We start from the raw sequence: 21,711 nt of genomic DNA, 5'->3' as shown, positions 1-21,711 counted from the left end.
CCTAGCGGGAGCTTCAAACATAAGAGATAAACTCGGTCTACATAAGAAATAATATTGATATAAAATTAGTTGATGGTTGGTTTCATTACAATTCATTAGACTAATCTAGATATAGAGTGGCGCAGTCTAAAAATATAAATTTCTCTATATTTAAATTAGTAATCAACCAGCAACTTAATACTTGTTTAAGAACAAAGTTAAAACAAGATGGCGGATCAAAAACAAGGAAGTATGATTGCTCTTTCCCATCCATATAATCAAGTAAGACAAGTCCCACAAGGTTCAGGTTTAAGTGTCACACTTTTTGTAATCAAGGTCGACTTGATAATAGAACAACTTCCTCCAACAGTAAGTAATGCTTTCTGTTTGGATGACTTCACCATCTTCTGTTATTCATGTAATATGAAAGTCATAGAAAGACAGCTGACACAAGCCATTGACCTTCTCTCAAAATGGACACTTGCAAAGGGGATTCAGATTTTCAGAAGACAGTAGAAGACTTATTGTGTGCACTTTTGCCACAAATGTGGTCTTCATCCTGACCTGGAACTACGACTACGACGATCACTAATCCTGGTTATTCTAGAAGCAAAGTTCTTTGGACTGATATTTGGCAGTAAACTCTGTTTCCTCCCTCACATATGTCAGTTGTGAGAGAGGTGCTGTATGGCAGTGAACATACTTTGCACCCTACTTCTGCTTCTTGGGGGGTGCAAAGATTTGTTTTTACTTTATTTGTACAGAGCATTGATTAGATCAAAACTTGTCTGTAGGTCGCAAGTCTATGGCTTTGCCAGGGAGAATACACTTCGATGGCTGGACCCCATTCACCATCAAGCCATCAGAATTGCAACTGGAGTATTTCATATGTTACTTATTCCTAATCTATATGTCAAGGCAAAGGAACCACCTTTGTTGCTTCAGTGTCAACAGATATCTCTGTTAAATGCAACTAAAATAAAATTCCTGCTAAACTACCCTATGTGTAGAATATTTTTGGTCCATGATAGGAGAATCTGTACAGCACCCGGCAGGTGTTGTACAGATTCTTTCACCTTTTTTGTTGTTTACCAGCAACTCTTTGAGCTTTATAGAATTTAATACTCTGATTTTGTGCTTATCTATATACAGTTCCAAATTGGAGGACCTAGTAATATCTTCTGCCATCTTTCCAGACTGCATTATATTTGCACAAATCCCACACTAGAATGTACCAACTTTTCAACTGAGCTTCCTTGCTTCCTTTCCTTTCCGCGTGATGGTACAGTACCCCCCTTTTTTTTGCGGGAGTGTACAGCACCATCTGAGCCCCCCCCCCCCCCCCCCCAAATTTTATCCGGGCTCCGGAACCGGCATAGACTGACGAGTCAGGCCTATGGCTGGGTCAGTATTCTTGGCTGTAATCCGTGTGTTGAGAAGACTGGTTTGCCTGCTTGCGGGATGAAAAACCCTGCTGTTTATGCCCAAGACTGGCTAACTTGGCTATGGCTGAGGAAGATCCTTAAGTTCCTCACGTCGTCGACGGGAATTGAACCTAGGACACTCCTTCCCCAGGCATATGGTTGTGAAGCGCAAAGACACTAGGCTAACTGTGCGGTCTCAACTGAGCTATATGCAATAGTGTGTGTACTAAAATACATCAGATTGCATCACTATCAAAGGTGCAAACTTCTATTCAAGTGGCAATCATCATGAAATAGAGAGAGAGACTAATAATAATCTCCACCAAATTAAGCCTTAAATTAGATCATTGCTGTCTAGTCTGCACAGGATTCAAACAGGAAGTTGTACTTGCTCAGCTCCAGATAGGTCATAATCATGTAGCCCACTCCTTCCTTCTGCAGGATGATAATATGCCTGTGTGTGAGTTTTGTTATGCCAGACTTACCATTTGTCATATTTTAATTGATCCTCTTCATTTCATGAACAAGTGCAGTTATTATTTTAGCCATATTCATAATCTGTCTGAGCCCTATATGTTCAGGTAGATTTCATCAGACACCACAGATGTTTATTCTGTTTTTATATTTTTAAAAACAGTTAACATCTTTTACCGTGTATACAGATCATTTTTGCTATTTTTTTTATACAGTATTGTTTCTTGTATATACTCTTTTAATGCTTTTTTTTGTCTTTTTATTTATGTTTTATGATTACTGTACATTTTTTATTTTTTTCCATATGTACACACACAAGGGAACGTGTGTATATATACACACACACACACACACACACACATATATATTTTTATATGCATGCACGTAGGGCACCTGTTATCAGAAGTGTGCTTTGTGCAGAACTAGGCTGCTATGTGTAGAGCAATTGACTTCATGTCTACTTCAACACAGAGGCACACTCCTGATAACAGGTGTCCTACATGTATATAAATATATATATTACCTTATCTGTGTACATATATAGTTATATTATGTGTATTCCTTTATCAAGAATGCATAATGCCATGCATTTTGAACAGTCAACCCAGACAAGTTTTGACTTTTATTCAGGTCTGATCAGATTTTGCTGATTTTGTAACAAAATCAGCAAAAAAAAGGAGACATACATTGAAGATTTCAAAGAAAAGGCTATTTCTTTTGCTTCATTGAAACTAAAGATATGGCTATGTTATATAGATGGTGTTTTTCTGATCTGGGAAAATGGCTGAGACAACCTTCAAATATTCCTTAATCACCTAAACGCCATACGTCCAAACATCCAATTCACCTCAGAGTTAGAAGTGGACAGTTTCCTTCCTTTTTTAGATGTTAAATTAACCAGGACATCTGAAAAAATTGAATCTGCAGTCTTTAGAAAACTTACGCATACTGACAGGTACCTACATGCGGACTCTCACCACTATCCTCCACAGAAATTTGGCATCCTCTACTCTTGCCCATTGGACCAGATCCTTATTATTAGACGAACAAAAGCTTATAAATGAACTAAAACACCTCCAAAGTACCTTCAAACAAAATGGATACTCTGAGAAAAATATAAACAGACTTTTCACTACTTTACCAAAATATTAAGGAAGAGAAAATACATTTACATTACTGTACTCTATTTAAGCCGTCCAAAAGAGAAACACCACAATCTTCAGTTTCCTGGTGTCTACAGAGTCATTTTTGATTGCAGTAAACAATATTATGGACAGACTGAAAAATCAATCCTTTGCTTAAAAGAGCACTGGAGAGACATTTCTTACAACAGAATTTGGGCCAGTGCATTGTCAAGCCATATATTGTTTTCAGCAAACACCAATGTTGAAGGCCTCCAACATCAAATAGATTGGAATTTAATAACCAGCCAACATGCACAAATGTTATGACAAACTCGAGAGACGAATACTAGAATCGAAAGAAATAGTTCTTGACGCCTCCCCATGAATAACAATCTAAGTTGCAGTTTGCCAGACTCCCATAGTTCTGCCATTCAATATTGGCACACACGCGAATTCACACGCACGCATGTGACGTTTCAACTAGAACTCAGTCTTGAAGTTAAACTTTTATTACAGTTAATTGTCATGTTCCGTTATATTGAAAATGCAATGCTTCTTTCCATTTTACATATTTTTATGCTGTGACACCTGATGAAGTCAACATTCCAACGAAATTAGTTGTGTTCTATTAAAGTTCTGATTTTAAATCCTCGGCATTTAGTCATTAAAATTTAACATATATAACTCTCTCTCTCTCTCTCTCTCTATATATATATATACGTACACACACACACAGTTGACCTTGAACAGTGTTGGAGTTGAAAATCTGCATATAACTTTTGACTCCTCAAAAACTTAACTACTAATATCCTACTGTTGACCAGAAGCCTTACTGATAACAAAAACAGTCGATTAACACATATTTTTGTGTTTTACTGTATTCTTACAATAAAGTAAGCTAGAGAAAAAATGTTAAAAAAATATTAAGGAAGAGAAAATACATTTACATTACTGTACTTATCGATACCATAAGTTTATGTCGTCTGTATACAAGATGAATTATTTGCCTGTCAGTACCTACATCTATATTGTCTTATATGATAGAAAAAAATTTACATGTTATATGTATTACTGACACTAGACATCAAAAATGAAAAGATAATGTGGAAAAGAAATTCATATTTATTTACAGGTATAAAGATTCATGCATCGATAAGAAGAAGCAACAATGATTGCTTTCTGGTAGCAATAGTCTATATACTAATGAAGGAATTGTTATAAAAGTTTTATTTTTATGCTAATTAATTGATTAATTAAAGTTAATTAATTGATTAATTAATAACATCTAATTTTATGCAGTTATGATATAATACTGTATCTTTACATTTCTCTCAACTGTGAATGGCACCATGTACTGTCTGTACATGGCAACATTATGTGAGTAAGTTTTAATTGATTAATTAATAACATCTAATTTTATGCAGTTATGATATAATACTGTATCTTTACATTTCTCTCAACTGCGAATGGCACCATGTACTGTCTGTACATGGCAACATTATGTGTGTAAGTTTTGATACATTGTAACTTTTTATAATAGATTTGTGTATTATATTTTATGGTAGTAAATGATAAAATAGACTAGTGTATATATATATTTTATGCATTCATGACATACCTAACTTTTCTTAATTTTTTCGATATTTCTAGGCTGCGTGGTTCATCTGTGAGTTGTTTCAAATTGACACAAATCTCCAAAAATTTTTTCAATTATTGAAAAAATCCCTGTATCTCTGTGCAGGTCCACTTACATGCAGATGCATGTAAGTGGACCTGCTCAGTTAAAACCCCATGTTGTTCAAGGGTCAACTGTATATATTCCCACACACACACACACAACATGATTTTCAACCTGATTCTGAAGAAATTACATTTCCAAATCAGTAATTTTCTGTATGTTTATCTTTATTAGGTTTGTTCCCATATAGTTGCAGCCATCAGAAAAGAAGCTACTAGAGTGAGAGAAGAGTGGGAAGCACTACTGTGTAGTAAATCACAATCTGTGGAGGAATTACCAAAGTCATCAGATGCATACTGCTTTGAAATGCTGTCAATGGTTCTTGCACTTAGTGGATCAAGTGTTGGAAGAAACTATCTAGCTCAACAGGCAGGACTTTTAAGAGATCTTTTCAGTCTTCTTCATACAGGATCTGCTAGAGTACAGAGACAAGTAAGTTACAATAATAGTCATTTTCTTCTTTCAGTTTTTATTACTTCTGAACTAAATTAGTAGGAGTTTACTTTTATTCATTATTAGTTATAGAACAGTACTCTTCCATTTTCTTTTAAGCTTTAGATGTATTAATAAATATTTGAACTAAACAAAACACAGAAATAAGTATGCATTATTAATTTCATAGACAGATTTCTAATATATATTCATCAACATTTTCCTAATATGTACCCTCGAAGTGTACAGGATATTATGATAGCACTATATGAAAAGTTTACATTGTTACCAACTTCCTATCATTTGCCTCAGGTTAATCTATCTGTCAGGATTTGAATATGGTCAAATCTTACATTTCCGTCTTCTAAGACTTTTCTTACTGTATCAATTCACTTCAGTCTTGGTCTTCCTCTGGATCTTTTTCCTGCTATCCTGGCAACAAATACTTCTTTTGTGTTAACATTTCTTCTCCCATTCTGGTTATGAGACCAAACTCGCATTAGAATCTGCTTTCACATTCCTAAATGCTAAAAATGTCAAGCTGGTCCTTCCTATTATTACATTTTAAAAATGCTATTCTCTTCCCTAAGTTTCCTCAGAACTCTTATATCTGTAATGTAAGATCAAGTGTTTTTCTAATCCAGTTTTCAGATCCTTAAGTTAAAATTGGTTGAACACAGTATTGTATACAACTTGTTTAGTGTTTGACTAATTTCTCTTTTTTTCCATATAAATTCATTTGGTTGACTTCTCACCATACCAACTTTGCTAATTCTATTGTCTTTTACCATATTTAACTTGCCATTTTTCACTAAAAATTATGCCTAAATAGTTGAAATGTTTTTCTTGCTCTATAGGGCTCAAAAAATCTTGATCTATTTTCATAGTCATTGTCTTTTTTATTGATGATTTTCATACTAAATGTATTGCAGTATTATTCAGTTTAGTTAGGGAATCCTTCAGACTAGTAATGGATTTATTTAATAATATAACATTATTTACATATATGAAGAAATGTGTGACTATCCCCAATTTAGATATTAAGCCTAATGCTACTTTCCTTCATAATGTGATTCATATAAATGATGATGAGCAGCGAGAATAATATGCACCCTTGTCTCACACCTGATATTGTATCGAACTTCCTTCCTGTCCCTCCTTCAGTTCTAACTGCTGACTTACATTTAAAATATAGGTTATGTATTGCTTGGTATAATGTCCACCTTATAATTTTAGCGTTTTTGATCAGCTTTTCTCTTTGCGCCTTGATGTCTTTTCCAGATCTGTATAACTTAAATACAGATCCTTGTCTTATTTCCTTGACTTCTATTCTTAAATTGAAATGAATAGTGACAACCTCTGTTTTACTTGAACCCAGCCTATTCTTCTCCAAGTTTCTCTTCTGCAATTTTTCTTAGCCTACTCTTGGATAAATCTGAATTACTTGCTAGAAACTTTTGATATCCTTTTTTTTTCTTTGACTTTATTATTTGACTTCTTATATTCAACATGGAGTTCTGATTTTTCTACCTTTGCAGACAACTTCACCACATGATTCCCTGGCTGAATCAGTCAGTTAGTCTCCACAGTTTAAGTCTTGTTTTCAAACTCTCCCATTTTTTCCTTAGTAATATTTTTGTGTTTTAATTTGTATTTTGCCTTTGAAAACTAATGAACCTTTATTTAAAAAAAAACAAAAAAACTTTCATACACACTTTCCTTTTAGCACAATATTCAATTTCGTGCCTCACAACTAAATGGTGATCATGTCCCATTTTATATCCACTGTACACTCTTGTGTTGTAAGCAGTCTTTATACACATATAGCCTAGTCATGAAGATACTTCACGCACAAAGTTTATTTGCACATGCTTGGGTAACATAAAGAATTAAACAAGAAGATAATTTCTTGTCAAGTATAATTTACTTTGTAAGCAAGTGAAAAAACTTTCTACAATCCCAATTTTAAAGTTTCCCCACATCACTTTACTTGAAATTGCCTGCCATTTGAGAAGATTATCCTCATTTTTAGTGTTGAATAATATAGCTACTCTTTCTTTTCCCTGATCTCTACTGTCTGAATATAATATATTGCATTTGTTATTTAGAAGAATCTCACCTGTTTTTGTTTTCTTTATTTCGGTAACTGCAATTACAATTATGTTGACTTAGTAATTCTCCAGTTCTTCTTTCAGTTCCACTTCTTTTATTTTGATATCTCTTATGTTGATCTTGAATTCTGCAGATGATTTGGAGTTTGTTCCAGTTGCTGACTTTTCACCTTTTCATCCTGTTTCTCTGAGAATAATAGTGAAGTCTTATTTAACCAGGTAATGCCCCAGATGGCATGAAATTCCAGTATGTTGTCACATCATTTTTTTTTTATTTAAGTCATTGAGAATACAGTTTGGCTGGCTAAATCCCAAATTGTCAGCCCATCCTCATTTATTCAGTATAGACATAGATACCTACTAACAGGGTACACCACGAGAGGGCATGGATTTGACATTAGGTCAGAAGCCCTTGTTGTTCTTGGTTTGGTTCTTCACATTATTTAAAAGTCTATGTGGAGGTCTCTCCTCACTTATTCAGCTTTTACCCCTTGTCATTGTGTGGTAAAATCATCAAACCTTCACTAAATGGACTGGTTGGCTGTACCACACTGTTCCCACCATTTGTTCTTGTCTTTGGCGATTCTCTTTATTTCTCCCTATCTTCTTGTTACTGAATGCTCATGCTCACATAGTTGTTTGAAATTCATTCTTGTCTGCCCCTCATTCTTTTACCCAGGATTTTCCCTTCTATTGCTGTTTTTAAGGAAACTGTTATGTGTTAGTAAGTGTCCTATTCATTTGAGTTGCCTCTTCTTTATGGTCTCCAATATACTTCTTTCTTTGCCAACTTCTTTGAGCACTTTGTTGTTGCTTTTCTTTTTAACTTTCCAACTCACTTTCATTAATCATCTCCAACACCACATCTCGAAGGACTCTAGGTATTTCTGATCTTGTTTAGGGAGTGTCCAGGTTTCCGATGCATATAATGCGACTGGCCAGATGAAAGTCTTTACTAGTCTTTTTCTTGCTTTGATGTGAGTATGTGATATTTATCACCAAATGCTTTTTTTTTTCCCTGTGCAGTTCTTGATTTCACTTCTTTTGTGCAATGTGCATATTCTGATCAATTGTCCCAAGTATTGGAAGAAAGTTACTTGTTTAATGGGTGTTTATCTTCTATTCAGGGTTTCCCAAACTGCGTTCGGGAACACTAGTGTTCCGCAGAAAGTGAATAAGTGTTCCGTGAAAAATTATCAAAATTAATATGATGGATTGATTTTAAATGCTATGACAAGTTCAAACATGTTTGAAAATCAGGCGTTCCTCACTTTGTGTGTGGATTGTGCTGGCCTTTGGCTGTTGCATTTTTGTGATATGATACAGCCTGCTTTGGTGATAGTGTGCACTTAGCTTTACATTGAATACGAGACCGATGATACTTGACTCTAACCAAGGTGTTCCATTAAAATTTCAGGATTTGTGAAGTGTTCCATCGTAGGAAAAATTTGGGAAACGCTGTTCTATTCTGATGTTCACAATATGAGGTTTCTTTCCTGTTATCATTGCCTTTGTTTTTGTGAAGTTTATACTCATGCCATATTTGGATGTCTTGTTATTTATTCTTTCCAGCATTTTCTCCAGTCTATTAGAGCAACCTGATTATTATTGCTTGGTCGTCTGCAAATTTAATAACATGTACTCTTTTACCGTTTATCACAATTCTGTACTCTTTATTTAAAGCTTCCCTCATCATTTTGTCTGCCAAAAAAGGATTTTGAAGAGTAGGCATCCTTGTCTTACACCTCTCTCTCTCTCTCTCTCTCTCTCTCTCTCTCTCTTTCCCTCTCTATTTTAGCTGGTTCTGACCAACCCTCTTGCAAAGACTACTGCAGTTTAATGTTTATACAGTTCAAGATCAACTTTATTATTTATTCTTCTACTCCTATCTCTCTCAACAATAGGAAAAGTTTATGCCATGAGACCATGTAAAATGCCTTTTTGTAGTTTATAAAGCATATATGTAGGGTTCATCCTTGTTCTGTCATACGTTCACCAAGATGCCTTAGAACCAGAATTGCATCCAAAGTTCCTCGTTCTTTGAAACCAAATCGATTTTCTTCAAGATAGTTTTCTTATCAGTCGATTTTTATTATTATTTTCAGGAGTATTTTTGACATGCAATACTAAGCTTATTGTTTTATAGTGGGTACATTCTATTGATTTAGTCTTTTTAGGGATGAGCACCATTAGCGAGCATAAAAAGTTTTCTAGCCATGTTCCTTTTTTTTTTTTTCAAAAAATATCAGCGATCAAGAAGAGACCTCCACATAGCCTTTAAAGGAATGTGGAGAACGAACCAGGGCTTCTGACCTAATGTCCAATCCTCACCTTCTCATGTTGCACCCTCTTAGGTATCTACCTGGAGACTGAACGAACATGGGATGGCAATTTGGGATTTTAGAACTTCAGAATGAATTACTAGCCTGTTTTCAAAATGTAGGTACAGATGATTTTGTAAAATGTCATCAAAATGATATCTAGTGTTGCTAAAATGGACTGCTATTTTTAATTACTTAAATCGCATTAATACAAGTATCCAAGAGAAAAATGAAAATATTTTGACATCCACTGACAAATTGTCAGCTTTTCAGAAAAAAAGTATCTCTTTGGAAAACTGCATATCAGAAAAAATACAGTAGATATCTTTCCTTCGCTCCATAATAAAATGTCAAGGGGATTATTTCCGTTATAACAGAACATTTAACAATATTGGAAGAAAAGATTTCAACTTGCTTTCCTTCCTTAAATGAACACAATTATGACTGGATATGAAATCCATTTGGCACAGTTAATACATTGAGTTGAGAATTTTCATTACAAGAACAATTAGTTACGTTGTCAAAAAATCATACTCTAAAAATGAAATTCTCTGAAATAACTCTTGAGGAATTTTGGATTTTTGTCCAAGCCGAACAACGGCATTGAAAATTTTGTTACAGTTCTCAACATCATACTTGTGTGAACTCGGTTTCTCAATATTAAAAGAGATGAGGGTAGGTATATCACATATTAGACCTGATATTGCTGAAATCTGCAAAAGCCGACAAGCTCAAGTATCGCATTAAAACAGGTTCCATTTTTATAAAAGGCAAGTCCATGCATATTTTATTGCTAGTTTCATGACCCTAATGCTTTTGGTGTTCCCCAAATTTTTCTTATAATCAAAAGTGTTCTGTGACTTCGACAAGGTTAAGAACCACTGCTTTAGAGAAAGCAACTGACACAATGAAAAAGGAAAAGTTGGGGATCTAAATAGCAGAGTAGGAAATGACTGTCAGACATACAAAAATAGTTTGGGAAAATTTGGAGAAAAGAGCAAAGCTAATAATAATGGCAAATACCTGTTGGATTTCTACTCAGGACATGGATTGGTTATTACTAACACAATGTTCCAACATAAAAATGTGCACAAATTCACATGGAGAGAAGAGGTAAGGAATAAGAAAAGTCTCATTCTTCCTGGTGCAGGACACCAGAATGTACAGAGGATTTGAAATGGGAAGTGATCACTATTTAGCCTTCAGCAGGATAAAATTGAATTTCATATTGAAAAGAAGAATATGTGAGAAAGTTTTAAAATGAATAAAAGTTGAGCAGCTCTCAGATATGAACGGTAGGCTAAAATACACAAACATTATTCGAGAAAAAATGAAAGAGTTTGAGAACAGAAATCAAATCTTGGAGATTCAGTGGCAGGCCTTGAAGAAAGCCCTGATTGATTCAGCTAGAGAGGCATGTGGTGAAGTTGTCAGCAGGGATAGAAAAATTATAACTCCATGGTGGACACAGGAAGTTAAAGAGGCAGTGAAGGAAAAGAAGACAGCATATCAAAAGTTCCTGGCAAATAAGTCAACTTGTGCTCTTAGAGAATACAGAGACAAATGTAAGAATGCTAAACACTGTGTAAAACTAGCTAAACCAAAGTCATGGGAGGACTTTGGCAAGAATATAGAAAATAAATATCAAGAAGGTGGCAAAATATTCTGGAGGTTGTTTATGAAGTTCAAAAATGGAGGAAAGAGTGCTATAAAAGGAATTAGAGACGATAAAGATGACATGAAAACAGGAGATAAAGATATCCTTGAAGTATGGAGTAATTACTTCGAAAAATTGCTAAATGAAACAAGCAGTGATGACAAAAGGCATATGACAAGGTGCCAAGGGAGAACCTATTCAATATGCTACAGTTATATGGTGTCAATGTCAATATCACAGTGGTAAAAGACATTGACCAGGCATGCAGTCAGGCATACATATTCATACTTGAAGTAGAAAAAGCCATCAAAAGCCTGAAATGTGGAAAGGTAGCAGGAGTAGATGATATTCGACCAGAAATGCTCAAGTTTGGAGGTATAAAAGTCTTACGGGGGCTGCACTGCATAGTTTAAAATGCCTGTATAGAGGGACAATGATTAGAGTAGAGCTCTCATAGTATCCATATATAAAAAAGGAAATAAAACTGAATGTGAGAATTGCAGAGGTATTTCTCTACTGAGTGTTCCTGGTAAGATTTATGCAAGTATAGTTGAGAAGGATTGAGAAAGAAAAGCTTGGTGATGAACAAGTTGGATTCAGGGACAAATGGAGGCTGTAAGAATCAGATCTTAATTTTTATGACGAATAGTTGAGAAATCATGGAAATATAACAAAGATCTGTATTTGAGTTTTGTAGATATCTAGAAAAGGCATATGACAAGGTGCCAAGGGAGAAGCTATTCAATATGCTACAGTTATATGGTGTCAATGTGTCATTATATCAAGCAGTATTTAGTCTTTATTTGAGTTGTAAGTCAGCAGTTAGAATTGAAGGAAGTACAGGAAGATGGTTTAATGTTAAATCTGGTGTCAGACAAGGATGTACATTATTCCCTCTGTTATTCATTATCTATATCGATCACGATAACTAAATCGTGATCCATATCATGATATCATGATAACTAAATACTTAAGGAATTGACAGTGTACACTAGAAATATAAATTGAATCAACTTTAATATATACTTTCCGATATTTCGGCAAACATCACGTTGCCATCTTCATGGGGAACTTAAGATAAAGACGTGCACTCAAGTACTACATAACAGCAAATGAGAAACGAAGCGAGGAAGCTACTGTTTTCCTAAAGTCCTTATGGTGTCCCCCTGGGTGGGCTATATTAGGTGTTTCTTGGCCTTTGGGCTGAAGTTCTTCTGATACATGTTTCCCAAATATGGGGCAGTCTCATGCATCCAAATTTGTTAAGGTTTGGCATGTTCCTAAGGGCTGAGGCTGATTCCATGAATAGTCTTTCATATTTGAACCTGCTGCGGTGTATTACTGTGGCTTTCTGCCACCTTATTCAGTGGCGAGTATCCAGAGCATGGTATGCAAGCCTGGAGTGGCTGTATTGGTGAAATCGGATGTAGTACTTGTGTTCTGAGATTCTGATATTTGCTGTCCTGCCTGTTTGGCCAAAGTAGGACAATTTGTAGTTGCAAATGACCTGGTATACACCAGGTAGGGCTAGGGGAAGTGGTTGGTCTTTAGTGGAGTGGATAAGGGATGACAATTTTCTATATGGTCTGTAACAAGAGATCAAGTCATGTTTTTTTAGGATTTTGTTGATTTTTTCTGAGGTGCCTCAGATGTAGGGAATGGTGATGGATTTAGAGTAATCTTTTTTGTGAAGGGTGGGAGGTAGGTTGTGGATAACTGGTTTTAGTATTTTTTGGATTTTGTGGAGATTACTAACAGACTAAAACCATATAACTCTAGACCCCCCCCCCCCCCGAATGTGCCATTACGTCTCATAGTGGATGGCATTGATTCCCCCACTTACAAACTAGCTAAATATTTAGCTAAAGCGATCTCACACTATACTGGCAACACACCAGCACACATAAAAAAACTCAGAATTCGAAGCCAGTATAGAAAACCTTACACTCCTACATAATGACATAATGGTCAGTTTTGATGTGTCCTCCTTATTCACAAATGTCCCCCTCAAAGAAACCTTAGAGCTAATCCAAGCTGAATTTCCTCCCGATATCTCAGCCCTATTTCAGTTCACAATGAACTCAGGGTATTTCGTTTGGCAGGAAAAATTCTACAAACAGATAGAGGGGGACAGCCATGTGTTCACCACTTTCCCCACCCTTGGCCAACTTCTTATGGAGACTTTTGAAGAGAAAGCCTTAAACTCTGCCCCACAAAAACCTACCATATGGCCTGGAAAAAGAGAAAAACAATAGCCTCCCCTTCCTAGACACACTAGTCACCTGCCAACCTGATGGAACCTTGGTTTTTCTCAGTTTATAGAATACCCACCCATACAGGCAGATACATTCACCAACAGTCCCTCCCCCCCCCCCCTCACAACAATATGGAGTTATTAAGACACTATTCAACAGGACAAAACTAATCTGTTCAAATGACCAAGCCCTAACTACTGAACTAAATCACATCCTTAACACTTTCTCAGCCAATGGCTATTCCGCCCTCCAAAAAAAATACTAAAACCAGTTATCCACAACCTGCCTCCCCCCCCCCCCCCCCCCCTCACAAAAAAGATTTCTCTAAATACATCTCCTTTCCCTACATCTGAGGCACCTCGGAAAAAATCAACAAAATTTTAAAAAAACATGACTTAACCTCTTGTTACAGACCATATAGAAAATTGTCATCCCTTATCCGCTCCACTAAAGACCAACCACTTCCCCTAGACCTACCTGGTGTATACTAGGAAAATTTGCAGCTGTAAATTGTCCTACTTTGGCCATACAGGCAGGACAGCAAATATCAGAATCTCAGAACAGAAGGACTACATCCCATTTCACTAGTACAGCCACTTTGGGCTTGCAGACCATGCTCTGGATACTCGCCACAGAATAAGGTGGAAGAAAGCCACAGTAATACACTGCAGCAGGTTCAAATATGAAAGACTATTCATGGAATCAGCCTCATCCCTTAGGAACTTGCCAAACCTTAACAAATTTGGATGCATGAGACTGCCCCAAATTTGGGAAACATATATCAGAACTTCAGCCCAAAGGCCAAAAACACCTAATATAGCCTGCCAGGGGGCACCATCAGGACTTTAGGAAAACAGTAGCTTCCTCACTTCGTTTCTCATTTGCTGTTATGTAGTACTTGAGTGCACGTGTCTTTATCTTAAGTTCTCATGAAGATGGCAACGTGATGTTGCCGAAATATCGGAAAAATATATATTAAAGTTGATTTAATTTATATTTCTAGTGTACGCTGTCAATTCCTTAAGTATTTAGTTATCATGTTTAACCAGCGTATAAGCCTTTCTACAATTAACCTAATATCATAATTGGAGATGTTAATGTCAGCTCTTTGCTTTATGCAGATGATGTTATACTTCTAAATAAATCCACTGCAAGTCTGCAAGATTCTCTGACTAAATTGAATAACTGTTGTAATAGATATGAAGGTCAGCAATAACAAGACAAAGACATTGAAAATATCAACTGCATTGTGAATGGAAAACCTATAGAACAAGTGAAACATTTCAGCTACTTAGGCATGATTTTTAGTGAAGATGGTAAATTAAATATGGAAATACACAACAAAATCAACAAAGCTGGTATGGTAGGAAGTCAACTGAATAAATTTATATGGAATAAGAGAGAAATTAGTCAAAACACTAAATTAGTTGTATATAAGACAGTGTTTAAAGCAATTTTAACTTATGGATCTAAGAGCTGGGTTAGAAGTAAAACACTTGACCAAAGATTAGAGACTGCAGATATGAAAGTCCTGAGAAAGATTAGGGGCATGAACAGATGGCAACAATGGCAATATCATATTAAAAATGAGCATATTAGGAAAGACTTGACATTTTCAGCATCCAGGAATCCATCAACAGAGCTAATCTCAGGTGGTATGGTCATTAAACAGAATGGGCGAGAAAAGATTAGCAGGTTGGCAGGAAAAAGACCCAGAGGAAGACCAAGATATAGGTGGATTGATATGGTAAAAAGTGTCTTAGAATATATAAATATAAGTTTCTGATAATGTTTGAGTGACATGTAACAGGCTGATTTGGAGGAAAATTGTAGACAGGAAGTTACTAATGATATAAATTTTTTTCATGTAGTACTATCATATCCTGTACACCCTTTGAGGGTACATGGCAGGAATTTGATGATGAGTTGGGTATACCTTGTCTTTTACTTGTTCATTTGCTTCTTTAATTAGCTGGATTGGTATTCTACCTATGCCTGATGCCTTGTTTGTTACAATAGTTGTGAGTGCATTTTTGAATTTGTCACAAGTAATTTGCATTGTATTATTTATTAGTTTCTCTTTCCTTTCTGGCTGAAGTGGTTTTGTTTCTTTATACAGTTCTTGTACATATTCATGTCATCTTTTCTTCTTCATCTCAGGGTCCTGTTATTGGGTTTCCTTGTTTGTTATTTAGCACGAAAGTGGTTATGCTTCTGTGTTTGTATGTAATATTCTTTATCTTCCTGTAGGTTAGATCGCTTCTTTCTAGTTTCTCAATTTCTTCTATTTCCTTTCATTGTTTGATTCCACCAGTTTTCTTTAGCTTCTCTGTCCACTTTGTTTTGGATTTTGTCCTTCTATTGTGCTTTTTTCATTTTCTTCTTCTGTTTTACTTAATATTTCAGCATTGCTCCATGGCTTTTCAGTTCTTTAGTTTTATTCCTGTGCATTCTTCTGGTTCTGCTCCATTCATTATTGTTTTTAATGTCTTTCCAGAGTGTGTCAGTAATCTGTATTTCCCCAGTTCTTTTTCTTGTTTAACTTATATATCTGTTTGTCGGTACAATCTCTGAATCTTTGTTTCATTTCCTTTTCTTTTAAAATTCCTACATTCCATTTCTTTTTAGCTTTGGGATTTTCCATTTTAGTTGGCTTTTCATGATTACTAATTTGTGGTCAGGTCCTATATCTGCTCCTGGGGAAACCATAGCTTTCTTAACTTGGTCCCAGTGTAACTGTTTTACAATGATGTAGTCGATTTGGAATCTTTTTTTTTTGGTTCCCCTTCAAACCAGTGTTAGTGATCATAAGGTTTCTTGTTGACAGAAAACCTTGTCCTCTTTCGTTTCTTGTTCCAAGGCCAAACTTTCCACTGATGTCAGGTGTTTCTTCTTCTCCAACTGAGGCATTCCAGTCTCCCATTATCACTATATTTTCTTCTCAATAGTCCCATTTTTTCATAGATTTCTTCCACTTCATCTTCACTGTGTCCTGATGTTGGCATATATACTTGTATTATTATCAGATCTACTGATTTGACTGATAATCTTGCCATCATGCACTTTGATTGCCTGTTTATCCATTAAAAATGCTAGCCTACCATGTCCATTTTTGCTGCCTGTATGGATTACTCTGGATACTTTGAAACTCCTTCATCTTTCCACCTTGTTTCACTTACTCCTATGATATTTATTTAAATTTTTCTCATATCATTTTTCAAATTCTCTGGCTTTCCTGCTCATAGTAGGATGTGTACATTCCATTTGGCTATGATGATACATGTATTTCGCACGTTAACAACCTGAGAGTGCATGTCATCTCTCCTGCTGGGATTGATGTGTGTAGAGGTCACAGTCTTGTAGTTGCTAGTTCACGTATCATTTGTAGGCATTCTTCCATGTGCTACTTTACTTGGGATTAGGAGTGAAGTGGTTTCCCCTTGCATCATTCACCCACAATAACCATCTAACTTGCTATGTTCACCAGCCATTGTCCTTGTAGAGGGTCTTCCACCTGCTGATTGGAGATGATAAGCAGTTGGCCTTCTGTTTGACTCCTCATCTTCTGTGTTGATGATGTTGCTGTCCACCATCAACATCATATATGAGTGTTTTTATGGTGGCACTGACTCGCCATGACATAGTACTGTCCTTGGGCTTATGTGTGGTTTTTGAGTGAGACAGTGTTGTCACAGCTGCTTCCCATGCCCTGTTAGTGACTACCACTGTTGGTCCATGACTGTTTATTTGTCAGATTTCCCTGCTTATCTCACAGCTAGCCTTTATATCCAAAGGTCACTCCCCTATCCACCAACTGGGGATGTGCCTTGTAGCAGTCAGCTCTGCCAAAAGGATTTTACCATTTAAGAACCCCATTATTAACTTTTCTAGACAGTGGATCAACTGTCTAGAGACAGTTGTGCATTGTTTGGCTTTAGGAAAAATCTTGTGCCCCATATGTAATCAGTTAAATCATCATCATCATCAGTCAATTGATGATGATGATTTAGCTTATAAATCATCGTAATGGTTGAGATTGCTCAGAATTTGAACCATTTCAAAAGACATTGTTATTGATTGTCCTATAGAAACATATAAATATTTTAAGTTTGTGTTTTGAATGATTTTATGTGAAATTAATGCGTAAAAGGCTGTACTCCTGTAGTCTGGAAATCGTGCATCAGAGAACATTCATGGAACTTTTTTCAAGTCTGATGAGGCTACTAGTAAGTGCATTAGTGTCTTATGGGCAAGGAATTCATCTACCACTTGCAAAGACATTCACAAAACATCTATGCCCATGGTGGGATTTGAACCCATCGCTACAGTTAGAGAGAAGATACTAATCACCTGGTGAGCCTGACAAGCAGGTTTATAGTTTAATGAGCACACAAGTTTATTCATTCACAGATTTTATCTTCATAAATGAGATGACTTTTGAGTTAGATGTCTGTTGTTGTCAATTTATCCTTCACCCTTTTTTGTTGCATTATCTTTGCATTCATATGATTTCAGTCATTCATCCAATATCATCATGATTTGGAAGTTGACATTATTACCAGCTTCTTATCAATAATTTCCCCTCAAATTAGCCTTGTCTGTGAGAACTCCAGTCTTGTGAGATATTCTGTTTTGATCTTCTTTGTACTTCTAACTACATCAATCCACTTAGATCTTAGTCTATTCCTGGATCTTTTAGCTGCCATTCTTGCAGCAAACACATTTGCTGCCCTTTCCTCTTCCATTCTGTATAAGTATCCATACCATCATATGAAAGATGAAGATATTGGGAAGGGATTTGTAAACCAATATCTTCATCTCTCATATGATGTATGATAAGCAGAGCTAATAATAATGTGGTATTTATGCCATCTGATTACTACCATAATTTTTCTCAGAACTCATATTTTTGTCTCAAGGTTTTGATTAACTGGTTTTTTTTTTTTAAGTGCTCAGATTCACATGCAGTATCGTGTATACTGCTAATTTTAGTGTTTTAGCTAATTTCTCTCTGCCTGTTCCATTTAAATACCATAACAGAATTTTCTCATGAAGATACTTTGGTCTTAAACAAATCTGGCTGAATCACTGCAATGCAGCCAGATTTCTTTATTTTTAGAGAATGTTGTAGTGCTATGGCAGATTACAGGATTAATCTCTCTGCTTTAAATCAGTTCCTGTAAAACAGGATTTTTTTTTCCCAATGGATCCAGTAGGGAAAATGTTCTCTCTCTCTTATACAGGAACAGATTTAAAGCAGAAAGGTGTAGCACATTAGTGCCATGTGTGGGTGAGAGAGAGATGGGGGGGGGGGGGGAGGAATGTATTAACATTTTGTTTGAATAGCTGAAGGTTGTATTTTTTGGAGAATACAAAGTGAGGAGAGACTGTTCCAAAGAGCAGAAGTAGATGGAATAAAAGAGGAGGCAGTGAAGTTGGTTTGACAATTTTCAAGGTGGAAATGGGTGTTGCTGATTAGCAGTGCTTCTTCTGATGATGATTTTGGAGGAAATTAGAGGAATAATAGTGGCCAGTTCAACAGAGTACTTTCCATGAAAGTATGTAGAAAATGCACAAGCTGCATAAACAATGTGTGTGTGTGTGTGAGAGAGAGAGAGAGAGAGAGAAAGAGAGACTGAAGTCAGTATGTGAGAGAAGGATCATTAATTAGCCAGATTGCCCTCTTTTGGATAGAATTGAACAATCTTAGAGAGGATTTTGGTGCACCACCCCAAATATGGGAACAATATTCCAAGATTGGGTGGGTTTGGGATTTGTAGAGAGTTAACAGCTATGAAGGTGTGAACTAGTCTCATGCAAAAAGTACAAGAAGACTTCTGACAACTGCAGAAGCTGTAGTTAAAATGTGGTCAGTCTCTAAGTGGTTCAAGAGTTGGTTGTTGATGACCTTCTCCATAATTTTAAAGACAACAGAAGTGAAAGCAGTTGAACAGTAGTGGCATAAATACCACATTATTATTAGCTCTGCTTATCATATATCATCATATGAAAGATGAAGATATTGGTTTACAAATCCCTTCTCAATATCTTCATCTTTCATATGATGGTATGGTTACTTATACAGAATGGAAGAGGAAAGGGTAGCAAATGTGTTTGCTGCAAGAATGGCAGCTAAAAGATCCAGGAATAGACTAAGATCTAAGTGGATTGATCATAGTCAATCATCTCATTTATGAAGATGAAATCTGTGAATGAATAAATTAGTGTGCTCATTAAACTATAAACCTGCTTGTCTGGCTCGCCAAGTGATTAGCGTATCTTCTCTCCAACTGCAGCAATGGGTTCAAATCCCACCATGGGCATAGATGTTTTGTGAGTGCCTTTGCAAGTGGTAGATGAATTCCTTGCCCATGAGACCTCTAATGCACTTACTAATAGCCTCATGAAAAAAAGTTGCATGATTTCCAGATTACTTTACCTACCCATAGAACTATTACTAATGTACTACAGGAGTACAGCCTTTTACAGGTGAATTTCATATAAAATCATTCAAAACACAAACTTAATATTTATATGTTTCTATAGGGCAATCAATAACAATGTCCTTTGAAAAGGTTCAAATTCTGAGCAATGTTTATAAGCTAAATCATTATCATCAACTGACTGATGATGATGATGATGATGATGATGGTGGTGATTTAACTGATTACATATGGGGTAGCAGGATTTCTCCTAAAGCCAGACAAGGCAAAAACTATAGAGGCAGGCTGGCTTATGTAGAGGAGCAGCTGGAGTTTTAGTCTTGAGACATTTGTGGTATGCAGGAATTTTTTCTTTTCCTGCATTGGTAAACTTTTTTTGAGAACCAAGACTTGGAGGTGGCTGAGAATTTTTAGTTGAATAAGGGATGAAAGTCTTCATTCCTGGAAGGTTGATTTCTATTATTTAGTCTGAGCAAATGTTTAGATAAGAAGAACTGAAGCAGTAGCCATGGGAAGGATGAATTGAAGTCATGGAGGTAATTCCATTCGATATCCTTGTAGTGCCAGTGTAGAAAAGAATGAGAACTGGTGGGTGAAGGTTGTTCTATGTCAAAAGAGATCTATATGAGGTTGCGATGTGAATTATTAAGAGGAGAACTGACGTCCACAGTATATTTGGAAGAGAAGCTTGTTAGGAAGATATGAAGTGTGTTGACAAATTGGAGGGAGTTGTCAGGTATTCTGGTAGGAAGATTGATCTGTGATAGGTCATTAGCAATGACCTATCACATATCATCAGTGGTATTCCTGCATACTTGATTAGTGAAACTGGAGAAGGGAAGCTAATATGAATTGTCGTGGTTGAATTCCCCAAGAAGGATGACCTCATTATTGGGGTCATCCTTTTTGGGGAATTCAATCCCAGTGTTTTTGAAGAGGTTAGAGTGATTAATGGAGTTTGGAGAGTGATATACAGAGAGCATATGAAAGAGGAAGGTTGATTTGGTAGGAAAAATTTGAGCCAAAGTAGATAAAACACTGGAAAAGAAGTTGCAAAGTTTTGTAATCTCTTTCATGGTATGTCAGTTTTGACGAATGCACAAGTGCTGCCCTTGTGACAGAAAAACTGCATAATGCATAGTTTGGACAGTTGAGGTGGACAGTGGTTGTTGAGGTTGCCAGTTGGAGTTCTGATCATTTATATAATTTTTTATTGCTGTTTAGGCCATGGATATTGGTGCAGTGGATGCAAACACTTTTTTTTGGGGGTGGGGTAAGAATTAATGTTGGTACAATGTTTGGGGAGGGAAGTAAGATTTTTGGGTTGAATTTTTTCAATTTTTTTAAACTATTTTTTGTGAGAGAAGTTCTGTGATCTGGATTAAAATTTCATTTCTTTGGGTTGTGATCAATTGTATGCGGTTAGGAAGAGATAAAAAAAATAGAGTGAGATGTGGATTGAGAGGTGACAAACTCACAAACATAATATCCTCACAGTGGGAACTCGATCTCCTGTTCATACATAGCCTTGACAGTTTCCCCCCTGCTAGTCAATGTATTTGGTCTTCCTCCAGTCACATACTGGTAAAATATGTGGCTGCAGGATATGATGTTAACTGATCAGGAAGCCTCCAGATTCATTACTAACTGGCTCACTCCTGTGCACTAACCAGCAGCCAACCTGTGGAACCATTTTACTGCTGTATCCTCAAATGGGGAGTGTCTTTGCCTACATTATGATTGGCATATCATT

The 21,711-nt window shown here is 36.1% G+C and overlaps 1 protein-coding gene across 1 annotated transcript in view; it reads left to right on the top strand.

The window, feature by feature from the left end:
* Window positions 1–21,711, top strand: part of hiw (MYC binding protein highwire) — a 1,014,282-nt gene that overhangs the window by 839,974 nt on the left and 152,597 nt on the right. Inside the window, exon 66 of the mRNA XM_090402616.1 lies at window positions 4,914–5,171. Within this exon, the coding sequence (XP_090258742.1) occupies window positions 4,914–5,171 (258 nt within the window). The remainder of the gene's footprint in view (window positions 1–4,913; window positions 5,172–21,711) is intronic.

Source organism: Typopeltis vanoorti, chromosome 13, assembly GCF_054136105.1.
Source record: "Typopeltis vanoorti isolate ZY-2024b chromosome 13, IOZ_Tvanoo_1.0, whole genome shotgun sequence".
Classification (NCBI taxonomy): Eukaryota; Metazoa; Arthropoda; class Arachnida; order Uropygi; family Thelyphonidae; genus Typopeltis; species Typopeltis vanoorti.
Note: the sequence above shows the minus strand (reverse complement) of the source record. Positions and strands in the feature narration are given on the sequence as shown.